The sequence below is a fragment of the Protobothrops mucrosquamatus genome, unplaced genomic scaffold, assembly GCF_001527695.2.
Source record: "Protobothrops mucrosquamatus isolate PMUCROS unplaced genomic scaffold, P.Mucros_1.0 scaffold7749, whole genome shotgun sequence".
Taxonomy (NCBI): Eukaryota; Metazoa; Chordata; class Lepidosauria; order Squamata; family Viperidae; genus Protobothrops; species Protobothrops mucrosquamatus.
This window is the reverse complement of record NW_015393548.1, coordinates 8,584-22,637: the sequence shown is the minus strand read 5'-3', so window position 1 is coordinate 22,637 and position 14,054 is coordinate 8,584. Positions and strand designations below refer to the sequence as shown.

General features: G+C 42.7%; 1 protein-coding gene across 2 annotated transcripts; it reads left to right on the top strand.

The window, feature by feature from the left end:
- Nucleotides 1-1,866: 1,866 nt before the first annotated feature.
- On the top strand, nucleotides 1,867-10,575 carry LOC107300640 (meiosis-expressed gene 1 protein). Of its 2 annotated transcripts, none has more exons than XM_015829948.1 (4): nucleotides 1,867-1,898; nucleotides 3,670-3,805; nucleotides 4,959-5,124; nucleotides 10,353-10,575. In XM_015829948.1, the coding sequence occupies exons 2-4, from the start codon at nucleotides 3,678-3,680 to the stop codon at nucleotides 10,479-10,481; spliced, it is 423 nt and encodes a 140-aa protein (XP_015685434.1). In that variant the 5' UTR covers nucleotides 1,867-1,898; nucleotides 3,670-3,677; the 3' UTR covers nucleotides 10,482-10,575. The 2 variants fall into 2 exon arrangements, with proteins under 2 accessions (XP_015685434.1, XP_015685435.1); XM_015829949.1 differs by lacking the exon at nucleotides 1,867-1,898 and adding an exon at nucleotides 2,132-2,247.
- The last annotated feature ends 3,479 nt before the right edge of the window (nucleotides 10,576-14,054 follow it).

Here is a 14,054-nt window from a genome sequence, read left to right as displayed (position 1 = left end):
GGTCTGGGCAAACTTCTGAGAGACAATGGAGAAGAAAGTCTGGTGTGCCATCAATCATATTTTTCTTGATCCTCATAGAAGGATGTTGACACTAGCAAACTCCGAGTGCTCAAAATATTCTCAAAAGTCCTACGAATGTTAATAACCCTTCCCAGAAATGCTCAGGCATGTCTATCAAAATAGATATCAAAGCAGCTGGAAATGTTTTGTCAAACTGCCCTCTATACCAACTATCACTTAGATACATGATTAAACATAATTTGACTTTGAACATTTAATCGCTACCTGTCCCCATATCTTTCTATTATTCAAATCTCACCCTTTCCGGGCCAGATAGTGGACAAATACAGGCAGTCCTCGACTTACAACAGTTCATTTAGTGACCGTTAGAAATTACAACGGCACTGGAAAAAAAAGTGACTTAGAACTGTTTTTCACGCTTACGACCTTTGCAGCATCCCCATGGTCACATGATTCACATTCAGATGCTTGACAACTGACTCATATTTATGACGGTTGCAGTGTCCCAGGCCTCATGGGATCCCATCTTTTGTCAGGCAAAGTCGATGGGGAAGCCAGATTCGCTTAACGATCGCTACTAACTGAACATCTGCAGCGATTCACCACAACCGGGGCAAGCAAGGTCGTAAAATGGGGCAAAATTCACTTCACAAATGTCTCGCTTAGCAACAGAAATCTTGGGCTCCACTGTGGTCGTAAGCCGAGGACCACCTGTATGCGCTCATTTTATCATCCTGGAACCGCCAGACGCACGACTTAGTCAGTGCCTGAAGAAAAGAGGCAGCGCTGGGATCTCCTGGTGGTCTCCTTTCTCGCCCCTTCTCCCACCGGGGGCCCCCGCTCACCCTTATGGCAGTGGGAGAGGAAGTAGGCGCGGGAGCGCAGGTTCTCCCGGTCGAAGCGGTCGATGGAGAGGTGCGGATACTCGCGCATCACCCCGCCGAAAGTGCTCATACTGCCGTCAGCCGCTCTTCCGCTTGGCCCTTCCGCCAGGCTCTTCCCGCCGCCCTCTCATTGGCTGGGGCGGCGCCAATCACAGGCAAGACTCCCCGGACGCATGCGCAAATGGGAACTCTCCTTAAAGGGACGAGGAGGCTCCGCCCAGAGCGGGGCGCCACGCCTTCCGAGTTCTCGTTTACGCATGCGTCCGGGGAAAGGCTTCCCTGTGATTGGGCGCCGCCTCAGCCAACCGCAGAGAAGCCTCACACGTGCTGGAGGCGGGGGAGGGGAATTTATGAGCGGCTGGGTCCTAGTGCGGTATCATTTAGTGGTGTGGAGCGTGGTTGTCCCTATATTTTCTCCTTTTATTCTGACTAAATCGTATTTACTCTGAAAAACAAAAAAAAGAGAAGGCTGCCCCAGTCCAAAGTGCAAGACACGTGTCTTCCTTCGTCTTTCCTTGCATGCAACAATTTCTATATGGAGGTTCTCTAACCCAGTGTTTCTCAACCTTGACAATTTTAAGGCATGTGGACTTCAACTCCCAGAATTCCACAGCCAGCATTGCTGGCTGTGGAATTCTGGGAGTTGAAGTCCACATGCCTTAAAATTGTCAAGGTTGAGAAACACTGCGTCTAACCTGAAGCTCTCGTTGGTAACAATGATAAACCAATGAAGAAACTGGCACGGTCCATGTTTTGGACTACCGTTCCCAGAATTCCATCACGCTGCTCCTGTTTGGTCGAGCTTCTAGGCGAGCCTAGGTCCTAGAATCCACCGATTGGCCCAAAGAGACGAAGAGCCCGCCTTTCGGTAGAATTTGACTTGTCCTCGCCGGCAGCTCCGATTGGCCCGTACCCCGGGGTTGCTAAGCAACCGCGTAACCGCTGCGGGGGGGCGGGGCGTGTGCGCGGCGTGCGTGGAGAAGCTCTGCTAAGGTAATTTAGGGCCGGCCGGGGCGGCGGGGCGAGGCTGGCTCCCCTTCCGAGGAGGGAAGCGCTGCAGGCCCGGCCAGGGGAGGAAGTCGGGGATGGAGAAATAGGGGAATAAGCATCTCCCCTCACTTTCTCTCCCTCAATAAACAGCCTTTCTGATTGGTTGGTGTAAAGGCCCCGCCCCTTTCCGGGTGGCAACTCTGCTCCAGGGACGGGTATCGCGATATTTGGGCTGGTGCGGCGGGAATAGGCGCTCTGCACGTGTGGGGACAGTTTGTTCACACGTTGGTGGGAAAAAGGAGCGAAGCGACCCGCGAGATCAAACTTTTTGGGGGCTTTTGAGGGGTAAACGGTGAGCATGTTAGGAGGGCTGCCCCTTTTGCTGTGCGTGGCCCACAGTTGGCTCAGAAATTCAAATACAGAGTCTATAAACATATAGATTCTATAAATACATAGAAATATGTTTTGAATTCCCAATCAAAAACTGGCAACTTGAAGATGGCAGGTCATTTGCCATTCAGGATACCAAAAAGTAACTAGTAAATAAACTAGTAAATAAAAAGTAACTAGTAAATAAATAAAATAGTAATCTAATAATTACTATAAGATAGTAATAATAGTATTATATAATATATATTATACCAGTATAATTTATATATATGTGTGTGTATGTGTATATATATATGTATACTAGCTGTACCCAGCCACGCGTTGCTGTGGCTCAGTCTGGTAAAAGCGTGTGTTGCTTTTACGTCCAACAGATGGCGCTGTTTTTCAAAAAAAGCATGTTTTTACCTGTCACAGGTGTGACATCTATATAATATAGGTACATAAAAACACGCGCGTATTCGAATGCAACGTTGTGTCGAAATTTCAAAGCAATCGGTGAAGAACTTTCCGAGATTTAAGATTCTGAACAAACGAACATTTACATTTTTATTTATAGATATAGATAGAAGATAGATGTATATGTGTGTGTGTGTGTGTGTATATATATATATATATATATTTCGTAGATTTTCACGGGTACAGGTATGCAGGTCTTGGCGTATATATATATCGGCGTATATATATAACTCGTCCGTTTTTAGTGTTATTTTTAATCATATATATATATATAATCATATATATATATGTGTGTTTGTGTGTGTGTGTGTTTTTCAAAATTTGGATTGCTAACAAAGAATTAAGGGAGAACTGGAATAGCCATTTTGAACTTTTTAGTTCTTTTCAACCATACATACCCTTCCGAGATTCGAACTTGGGCTGTCTGCATGATAGGCAGATGTATTAACCTCTAGACCACAGGCTCTTTCTCACTTTGTCAGCTATGAGACAGGGGAGAAGAATTATCTTGAGTTTGGTGCACCCTGTCCCATATAGTTATATAATTAATACTTTGATTTTCTCACTAAAATATGAGCCATTTATTTTCACTCGTGCTAAGAAATTTGTAAACTTTTCAGATTGTTTTTTTTCTACTCCAGCTCATTCCCAAATTAATATTTTGATAACTAAACATGACTTGCCTCCTCTGATTAGCTTAAGAGATGACTTCAGATTACCTGATTTTCGTGATAAATCAAAACTGCAGACTACAGTATGTATCAATTCACAACTGATACACAAAGCCCATGCATATCTTCTTTAGCAAAATGACAAAAACAACAAATTGTAAAAATGGCATTTAGACCTAACCGTGAAGATGTTAAAAGTCCTTTTTAGCTAGACTGCGTTTTTGTATTCCTGATATCACGCTTGTTGTTTTTTGCAGAAGCTCCTATGGAAAATTCAGCTTTGTTTATGGACAGTAAGAATATAGCCTGTGCTTCTTTCTCCTCTGGAGAAGCACGTATGACAGATAAGCCTGGTACGTCCTTCAGTAGAGAAGCAGTTAGCCCTGAAGACACGTAAGTGGCGATCATGCAGGGTCTTCAGGGTGACGTCCCGTTGATTGAGGATTTTATTCATTTGAGCATATAGATTGAGGAATTGTAATCTATCTTGTCTCAAGAGGTTGGGGGGAAGGGAGGGAAAGGAGAGAAGGAAGGAAGGAAGAGAAGGACGAGGGAGGACATGATAGCAGTGTTCCAATATCTCAGGGGCTGCCACAAAGAAGAGGGAGTCAAGCTATTCTCCAAAGCACCTGAAGGCAGGACAAGAAGCAACAGATGGAAACTAATCAAGGAGAGAAGCAACATAGAACTAAGGAGAAACTTCCTGACAGTTAGAACAATTAACCAGTGGAACAACCTGCCTCCAGAAGTGGTGAATGCTCCAACACTGGAAGTTTTTAAGAAGAGACTGGACAGCCATTTGTCCGAAATGGTATAGGGTTTCCTGCTTGAGGTGGTTGGACTCGATGACCTCCAAGGTCCCTTCCAACTTTATTATTATTATTATTATTATTATTATTATTATTATTATTATTATTATTATTATTATTATTATTAGGAAGGAAGGAAGGAAGGAAGGAAGGAAGGAAGGAAGGAACATTTTTCCATGGTATCAAGCAGCAGTTCACAAATTAAATTGGCCTACTACTGGTAGAACCAAATACAGGACAAGGCAAAATGGTGATCTACAGATGTATTTATTATTTATTTGTTAAACCTATTTGCTGCCTATCTTGCCGTGAGGATACTCGAGATGGCTTCTTGGGAAGCGAAGAACTTTTCTTCCGCCTTACTTTCTTTTTGGAGGCAAAAGGACAAATCAGGATTTATATTCTAAATATATACATATTTAGGCTGGGGAAAAAAAAACCAAAGGAGAGAAAATCTGGGCCTAAAGCCATGATTATTTATTCCCTCCTTTTTCGTTAGTAGCTCTGCTTTTCAAAAATTATAGCTGCTTTTTGTCAAAAACAATTGGTAAGTCTTTTGAGTGGTATCAAAATGGTTTATAATACAAGTTACGGCTTTAATCGATTATGTCCATACATTTAGCTGCAATGTCTTTTCCTAAATATTTTGATGACGTTTCCTCTGCTTTTTTTTTTATGCATGGCACTGCATTTTATTTTATTTTTTTATTTTATTTTTTAAAAAAACGCACTTTCAGCAAATTATCCGGTGATGTTTCTGGAGCAACAGCCGGGATTGACCTGAAGCCAAAGTTCATACAGCGAGCCAAAACATGGTCAGATGAAGTGGAAAATCTATACAGATTTCAGCAAGCTGGCTATAGAGATGAAATTGAATATAAGCAAGTAAAGCATGTTGCTGGGGTAAGACTTTAAGAATTGCACATTTTCAAGATGAAAACTTACTATTCTGTACAATAATCTCCTTAGGTTTGTGGTACTTTTTCGTTTGTCTCGCCTCCTGGCGTGATTCGTGGCTGTTGGTGGAAAAAGCATCATTGGAAGATTCATTCAGTGAGGGTTTCACAGATAAATCACAAGTAACTGAGTTTGTGCAACATAGCAAACTATGAAACATAGGTTATAAATACCAATGGCTGAATTTGCCCGTTTTGGAACCCTTCCCTGATTTCCAGAGGGAGAGGGAAGGGGGGGACCTTCAGTTGCCTTGCAGGTCCTGGTATATTTTTGTTGCAACCCAGCTGTTGTGGGCTGGGTGGAGAAACTTTCAAGTACATCCTTCTCAAGTCTTTGGGGGCAGCCATTCAATTATGGCTTTCACCTTGGCTGGGTCCATTTCAATACCCTCGTTGGAAATTCTGTAGCCAAGATAGTCCAATTGGGTTTGATGAAATTCACATTTCGACAGGTTGGCATAAAGCTTGGCATTCAATAGTTTCTTTAACACTTCTCTTACCAGCTTTATGTGATCAGTCATGTTCGTGCTATATATCAGGATATCATCAAGATACACCAAAACGCATTTGACTGGATATGTATTTAACATTTACTGAAGAGCTACTATCGTGCATGCATTTTTTACCAGCCCTGCAGTGTGTTCTTTGTGTTTAATTAATGTTGTTTTAGTTTATATGGTTATGTATGTTTGCGCGTATACATAAATAAGCTGCCTTGATTTTTTCATTGAAGAAACTATAAAATTGACTTAAAAACACTAATCCAAATTCACAAATGCTACACCATTCACATGTACACAGGATTGTATTCTGTCTGGTTATTGGAGTTAAATCAGGTTATCTTTTAACTTTGCTTTTAAGAGTGAATGTTACATTTGGAATGGAAGGAAGAGCTGGGAAACAAATGTTTAGCCCTTTTTTCTTTCTGGTTATTGTCCTGCTGCCCTTCTGGAAATCTGGCAGACTCTTGACCATGGTTGGTTGTAGAGATCAGGGCTTGCTTGCTTGCTTGTTTATTTATTTATTTATTTAACTAACATATAGCATATCATACACGTTTCATCTAGATTAGTAGAACCTAATAAAATTTAAATGTTAAAAATGTGATTTGCTTCCCTTTCCTCTCCCAGGGTATTTTGCTAATAATAATAATAATAGTAGCTGAATTAGTGCCTGATAAGCAATAGAAAACTAATGCAACATATATTAGGCGTTATGTTACCTAGTACATTTTCCTTTTTCCTATCAATCACCAGAAGGAGTGATGGCCATTTATTTAATTTACACGATATCTTTTACCTTAGAGGTTTTTTGAGGTGGCTAAGAAGGCAAAATCTGAATAAAGACTGTTAAAATCACTCTTGGTGAACTCTGAAAAGAGTTGGTGAAACACAAAAGATTGTGATTCGTCAACCAAAATCAGAAAACAGGCTAAGGGCATTTAATAGGCTTGGGAACGGCACAAGGTACTTTTCATGTGTGGTCAAAAACAGACTTTAGAAAGAGTGTTTTGTTAGTCTTAGTGTCCAGTTGCATTCCTATTGAATTAGATGGCCCTGCAGCCAGTTTATTTGCTCATGGCAAATGCTTTTCTGCTGGTTCCATCATGGGTCCAGTTGGAATCCAAGCTATTTAGGGCTTTAAATTTTTGATTAGGTCCAGAAAATAATATTTAAGTTACTTTCATGTGCATGACTATGTGAGAAGTTATTTATTTCCACTTGGAGACAATAAACAGAGTTCAGCTGATTTTTATTCCTGGCCATTTCTCTCTCGAGTCTCTAGACCCTGTCTTAACTCCATGGTTACTTCATGGGCCTGCAGTGCTGGCTTCAAAAGAGCTCTTCTCTGTTTATTCTTTGCCTTCTGTCTCTAAGGAGAGAAGCAAAGGGGGAGAGGTGTTAGCTCCCCAATCTCCAGAGTAGGGATTTTGTGGGAGTGGAAAATGGGATTTCCATTATGTAGAAACACTCATCAGCGAGGGATCGAAAAATGTTGAAATTGGGGAAAATAGGCCATGGTGTGGCTGGAGATTTTAGGAGAAGCACTTCCTAAGCACACTGCAATATATGGAGGGGGAAGGAGGGAGGGAGGGGCAGAAAATATTTTCAGGCTGCAGGCATCCATCTGACCACCCAAATTGTTTTTTAATCTTGGGTTAAAAAAAAAAAAAGTGCATGGCACATAACAGTCTTTGGCTGGCATCCAGAGAGCTAATTCAGAATGCCTCTCTATTGGAGAGGAGCTTCTGAAACCCAGCCAGCCACCTACCTATCTCATAACAAGTCTGCTTTTCTTTTCTTTTTTTAATCTCTCTCAACTCTCCGGAGCACCTGGTGATATGGTATTGTGGGCAGGCAGAGTTGCGCGGCCATCAGCCGGTCAAAGAAACCATGAATCCCACTAAATTAGGCCTAAACCTTGGAACAAGTCATTGGTTCAGCTATCCTGATAAGGGCATAAAGCAGACATGTCAAACACAAGGCCCGGGGGCCGGATGCGGCCCGCGAAGTGGTTTCATGTGGCCCGCGAAGCCATCCTGGAAACAGTGAGGGAACGGCTCCCATTGCCTTGGCCCTGGCCCAGGCCGGCTGGGAGCCAATGTACTATTTTGTGGTGGCCATCTATGCTGAAACGCATTCAGTCTTAGCTCCACAAGGCCGTCCAGAAACAGCGAGGAACCAGCCCCTGCCGTGTCGACCCCGCCCCTGGGTGCATGCTGGGGAGGTGTCCCCCTTTGTGAGGAATGAAAAAATGGAGCATGCCTTGGCGCTTGCCCCGGTCCCACCTCCTCCTGCCAGAGACCCTCAGATCTGTCCCACTCCTGCCCAGGCCCCCACAGGCACCCTTGACGTGAACGATGTAGAGATGGCCATGCCCAACACCCACTCCATCCACGCCTACCCAGTAGGCCACACCCACCCTGGCCACACACACCCTCGAGGGCAACCGCAATGCTGATGCAGCCGTCAGTGAAATTGAGTTTGACACCCCTGGCATAAAGGATATAGGATAAAGGATCCGTGAGAAATAGATTTTCTTGCCTTTTTAAAGAATACTGAATAACACATTTATGGACAGAACAAATGGAAGGCTATGCCATCCTTGTCTAATCAATAGGACTTGCATACATAACAAAAAGGAGCATTTATGGATTACAGCTGCATCTCCTGTGTGCTCTGGCAACACACAGCACAACGTGACTTTGAGCCAAGAAATTGCTGGCAGAGATGCCTTCCAGAAGGGACCCGTGCCAGTCCCCTACAAAGAGACAATTTTGATGATATTTTGATGCTGGCCCACAGGCCACCGAGATTATATTTGTGTTACTTTGTTCAGACTGTGCAATGAAAATATTTTTTCCTCCTAATCTTCAGAAAACCTACGTAGATTCAACCCTGACGGTCATTTCATTCTGAAAACAGCTCTCCCCTCTGCTCCCCTTTTCCAAATTAGTGGAGTCACTTAATGCTGCATAAAAGGACTGAGTTGGTCCTTTTTTTTTTTTGCTTACTCTAAAAAACTTTCCCCCCTCTCTTCTCAATCGCATTGAAAATGTCCGTTAATTTGTGTTCTTGCCTTCAACTAAATCTGCAATGGTGGTAAATTTGATAGACTCCTCAAAACGTTGTGACTAATTCTTTCTCCCTGATAAGAGTGAATTTTGAGAACATGGAAAACACTCATATTTACTAATGAAAAGCCTTAAAAGTATCTCTTACTGAGACTTTTGGTCAAGACTTCTGACTGGAAGTTACCGATTAAGGCTATAACATATGCGCAACAGAAGAAACTTAAGCCTCGGTTGAATCTTTCCAAGAATAAAGGGATAGAAGAATTCATGCTGAAAGCCAGCTTTAAATCAACTGAGCCCAAAAATTCAAAATGTTCCCAGTTGAACAGAATGAAAAGTCACAGAATTCCATATCAATAAAATTAGTTGGGATACTCTGCTAACCAACTCTTGGGAGAGAATGTGAAATCCTGAATTTCTTCTATCTGCGTTGTCAACTTTGGATCAGGTTTGGGATCCTATGCTCAGCATGCTTGGTCTCCTTCTCCCATATACGTATTTCTCTACGGTGTAAAATATATAGTCCTTTTTTTTTGGTCACATACAGGCAGTCCTCAATTTACGACCACAATTGAGCTCAAAATTCCTATTTGTTTTTTTTGTAAATTTTTTATTAATTTTTTCTGTACTTCTTCAACAACATGTTGTCTGAGTTTATCATTCACCAATACAAATTTAATTCCTAATCTTTTATTCTTTTCTCCAGCCATTGATAGAACAAGTCCCAAGTCTGACAGTATTCTGTTTCTTCTTTTTCTTTCAACAACATAGCAAATCTGTCCATTTCTGCCCATTCTAATATTTTTTTAATTATTTCTTCCTCTGATGGCAATCCTCCCTTTTTCCAATATTGTGGCAAATAGGATTTTTTGCCGCTGTTTATCCCATGTAAAATCAAATATGTACTTTGTTTATCCATCTTTTCTGGCATAATACCTAATAAAATAAAATTTCTACTGGTAAGTGAGACCTTGGTTAAAGTGAGCTTTGCCCCATTTGACGATTTTTCTTGCCAACGTTGTTAAGCGAATCACTGCGGTTGATCGGTTGCTAAGTGAATCGGGCTTGCCCCATTGACTTTGCTTGTCCGAAGGTCGCAAAAGGGGATCAGGTGACCCCGGGAGACACCACAACCGTCATAAATATGAACCAGTTGCCAAGCGTCTGAATTTTGATCACGTGGCCCCGGGGGAGGCTGCAAAGGCGGTTGAAAAATGGCCATAAGTCACTTTTTTCATTGCTGTTGTAACTGAACGGTCACTAAATGAACACTTGTAAGTCGAGGACCACCTGTATTCAGATTTCACTAGCACAGGGGTAGGCAATCTTGGCTCTTTTATGACTCGTGGACTAATAAAACTTTATTATTATTTTATGACTCGTGGACTTCAACTCCCAGAATTCCTGAGCCAGCCATGCTGAGGGGAAAGGTAGAGGTTTCCAAGCTGAGCCATGCTGGCTCAGGAATTCTGGGAGTTGAAGTCCACGAGTCATAAAATAATAATAAAGTTTGCCTACCCCTGCGACTAGCAGGATCCGTAGGTAAGCTCAGCCATTCCTAAGAACCCACAGGCACTTCCCTTCTTCTCGTTTGCATGCAGGTGGAAAGGTGGCCAGAAACCGGATTTGTGAAGAAGCTTCAGAGGAAGGACAATACTTTCTACTATTACGATAAGGAAAGAGAATGCGAGGACAAAGAAGTCCATAACGTTAAAATGTATGGCTACTGATCTATGCCTCATCCTCCACTGTTTTTAGAAATGATCTTATTTTATTTTTTGCCTGGAATAGAACGGAACCCATTAAAAGGTTTTTAAGACGTAACTTGGTCTGATTTTATATACGGCTCCACTCTGTGAAAAACAAAAAAAACAAAATTAAAGATATTTTTTAACGAGCAAGGTAAAAAATAAATTGATTTTGAGATTCCTGTTAATTTGGGGGGGGGGGGGAGCATTCCGAAGGCTGTGACGGTATATCTGTTTATCTGGAGATGAACTTAGTGGACTTCTTCAGGTATGTGCACCGTGCTATTGTCTTGGCTTGGCCTACTTCATATATTTTAATGTATTTTCAGTGAAATGTGGTTATAACTTTCTCCCTGGCTCTCCAATGCCATTTACTTCGGTTTCAGTAGGTGAATTTTGTAAGAAAGCTTTAGCCACAACCAAGGCTTTAATGCTTTAAAACAGGGGTAGTCAACCTTGGCTCTTTTATGACTCGTGGACTTCAACTCCCAGAATTCCTGAGCCAGCTTAGCTGGCTCAAGAATTCTGGGAATTGAAGTCCACGAGTCATAAAAGAGCCAAGGTTGACTACCCCTGCTTTAAAAGGAAAAAGGGTGAAATTGTGAGGTCCTTGGTGCTCTCTGAGTTGGTGGTTTTTTTACAGAATTTCCTGACCCAACTAGGGAACATCATCCGTGCTAGAAGGGAGTGGAGTTTGTGGAGAGGAGGAAGACTGTGGGGTCCTTGGTGCTGTCTGAGATTGGTTGTTTTCTTGCAGACATTTCATAACCCAACTAGGTAACATCATCAGTGCGCAGTTCAAAGAGCACCAAAGCCCCTACAGGAGAAGCATCTACTACTCTGCAGCAAATGGGGCCAGATGTGTTTGTGGGGGCTGGGTATACCTAGGAAGTCTTTAATGCACAATTCATTTCTATATGATAAAAGGTGCTTTCCTGAAAATATATTACGTGTATTGTGTGTTGCTACTCTCAGGTGGAACCTTTATTGTTGTTTATCTTGAAGGACAATAGTTCCCCTTTATGAGATTTATGCTACAATGTGAGCTTTGTTGATACGTCCTACCTAAATGGGAGGTGCATACCTTCCTTCAGCAATTTGCACAGAAAGGAAATAAAAGGCCTGCTCTGAATTAAGAACGGAAAGTCCCGGATAATTAATTTGCCGGCATCGGGCGTTTGAATTTCTTTTGCTTTCCCCCCAGCATGGCTATAACAACAGGCAAAAGTTGACCTTTCCATTGCCCTCCCAATCCTCCCTGGCTGTTCCTATCTGAAAGCAGAAGATGCCTGAAAGACCCGTCTTGTCATTTAGCAGAGACCGAGAACAAAGTACAAACGTACCCAAGCGGGCAGGAGATCTTTGGACCAGGGCTCTAGGCCATTTTGGTAGCCAGGTCTGGCATTCCTCACGTTCCTTATCCGCGGGGTCCTCAACCTTGGCAACTTTTAAGACTTGTGGACTTCAACTCCCAGAATCCCTCAGCCAGCAAAGCTAGGCCATTTTGGTAGCCAGGTCTGGCATTCCTCACGTTCCTTATCCGCGGGGTCCTCAACTGTGGCAACTTGTGGACTTCAACTCCCAGAATCCCTCAGCCAGCAAAGCTAGGCCATTTTAGTAGCCAGGTCTGGCATTCCTCACGTTCCTTATCTGCGGGGTCCTCAACCTTGGCAACTTTAAGACTTGTGGACTTCAACTCCCAGAATTCCTCAGCCAGCAAAGCTAGGCCATTTTGGTTGCCAAGTCTGGCATTCCTCACGTTCCTTATCCGCGGGGTCCTCAAGCTTGGCAACTTTAAGACTTGTGGACTTCAACTCCCAGAATTCCTCAGCCAGCTTTGCTGGCTGAGGAATTCTGGGAGTTGAAGTCCACAAGTCTTAAAGTTGCCAAGCTTGAGGACCCCTGCCTTATCGTACTCTTAATATAACAAGCTTCCTTAAGCTCTACCTTCGTCCAGATATGCTACCAAGTTCCAGGAGAAAGGTCCATACAGTCTGCCTGAAGGGTGCCACTCAGGGAGAGCGTTTGCCACCATGCAGCTGTAGTACCCAATAAATCAAATATTTGCTAAAGCTGAGAGTGACCTCTTTAACAGCGGGAGTTGGGCAGGAAATGCAACTCCGTCAGCCATAAGCCGATTAAAAAGTACAAAACAAATGTAACATCAGATTCCACATTAATATAAAACAGCACAGCGAAATTTAAAGTGGAGGTCCCTGGGGCAACCCTGTGTTGTCCTGGAGGGACAAAATAAGACAGACGGGTGCGTAGCTTTTATGGGAACAGAGAGCAGGCAGAGAGATCCTTTGGCCTTCTCGTAATTTAAAGCTAGGTCGCTTCCTTTCAGCAGGATACCTGCTTGTTGGATATATCAAATTTCACTGCTGAACACAAGAAGGGTCTAATGATGAGATGTGGGAGAAATAAGAATACAAAAACTCACTTGCCTGCATATATAATGAGGTTTTGTTAGCTCTGAACCATCCGGGTTCGTTGCTGGATCGTTACCAAAAGAACAATCGAGTTCTTTGAAGGAATATTCTGTCTCTACAGATTCTGTCTGTAACGATTCCTTTTTTTATATAAAGTTTTGATAAGAGTTTTACAAATCACATAAAAACTAACGGGCTAATAAAGGGCAGAAACAGGAGAGAGAGAGAGAGAGAGAGAGAGAGTAACGCGCGGAGAACAAAGAATTCAAAAGAAAAATGAGGAAGCAGCAGCTTTTTGATGGAGGAACAAGATTGGAAAGATAAAACCGTTTCAGGGAAGGCCCATAGCTTAGTGGCAGAGTTTATTTTTATTTTTATTGCAAAAGATTCAAGCTAGTCCCTGAATTCTCCAGCCAAACAATTTCAGCTGGCAGAACTGAGGAAGGCCAGTATCCACTGCAGTCCATTAAGGCAGACCTTGATGGATTAAGGCTGGAACACAGCGTGAAATGACCCGCAAACTCCATGATTCTTTAAAACGTATTTTGAAACCACATTATTCAATGTGTACTGCACTGTAGATTTCTTTAGTACGCCCTTAACGACGAAGCGCAGTACCAGGAAATCAATCTAATCTAAACAATACTAGCCGGTATCGTAATGAAATGCAGCTAGTCCTCGCCTTAACGACCAGATTTGAGCCCAACATTTTTTGTTGCTGAATGAAACATTAGTTCAGCGAGTTTTGGCCCTGTTTTAACTAACTTCCTTGCCACAGTTATTAAGTGAATCGCCGCATTTGTTAAGTTAGTAACCCGGTCGTTAAGTGAGTCTGGCTTCCCCCATTGACTTTGCTTGTCAGAAGGTCGCAAAAGGGGATCACGTGATCCCCCCCCGGGACACTGCGACCGTCATAAATGTGAGTCAGTGGCCAAGCTTCTGAATTTTGATTACATGACCGTGGGGATGCTGCAAAGGTCGTAAGTGTGAAAAATGGTCATAAATCACTTTTTTTTCAGTGCCGTTGCAACTTCGAACAGTCACTAAATGATCTGTCGTAAGCTGAGGACTGCCTGTAATACAGTAAGACAGTTCCTAATTTAATACCATAGTCAATATAAAC

Bases quoted from the DNA above. Each gene is read 5' to 3' on its own strand.
- LOC107300640 (XM_015829948.1), top strand. From the start codon at position 3,678: ATGGAAAATTCAGCTTTGTTTATGGACAGTAAGAATATAGCCTGTGCT. The intron at 3,806-4,958 runs GTAAGTGGCGAT...ACGCACTTTCAG, and splicing joins GCAGTTAGCCCTGAAGACAC to CAAATTATCCGGTGATGTTT. The intron at 5,125-10,352 runs GTAAGACTTTAA...GTTTGCATGCAG, and splicing joins AAGTAAAGCATGTTGCTGGG to GTGGAAAGGTGGCCAGAAAC.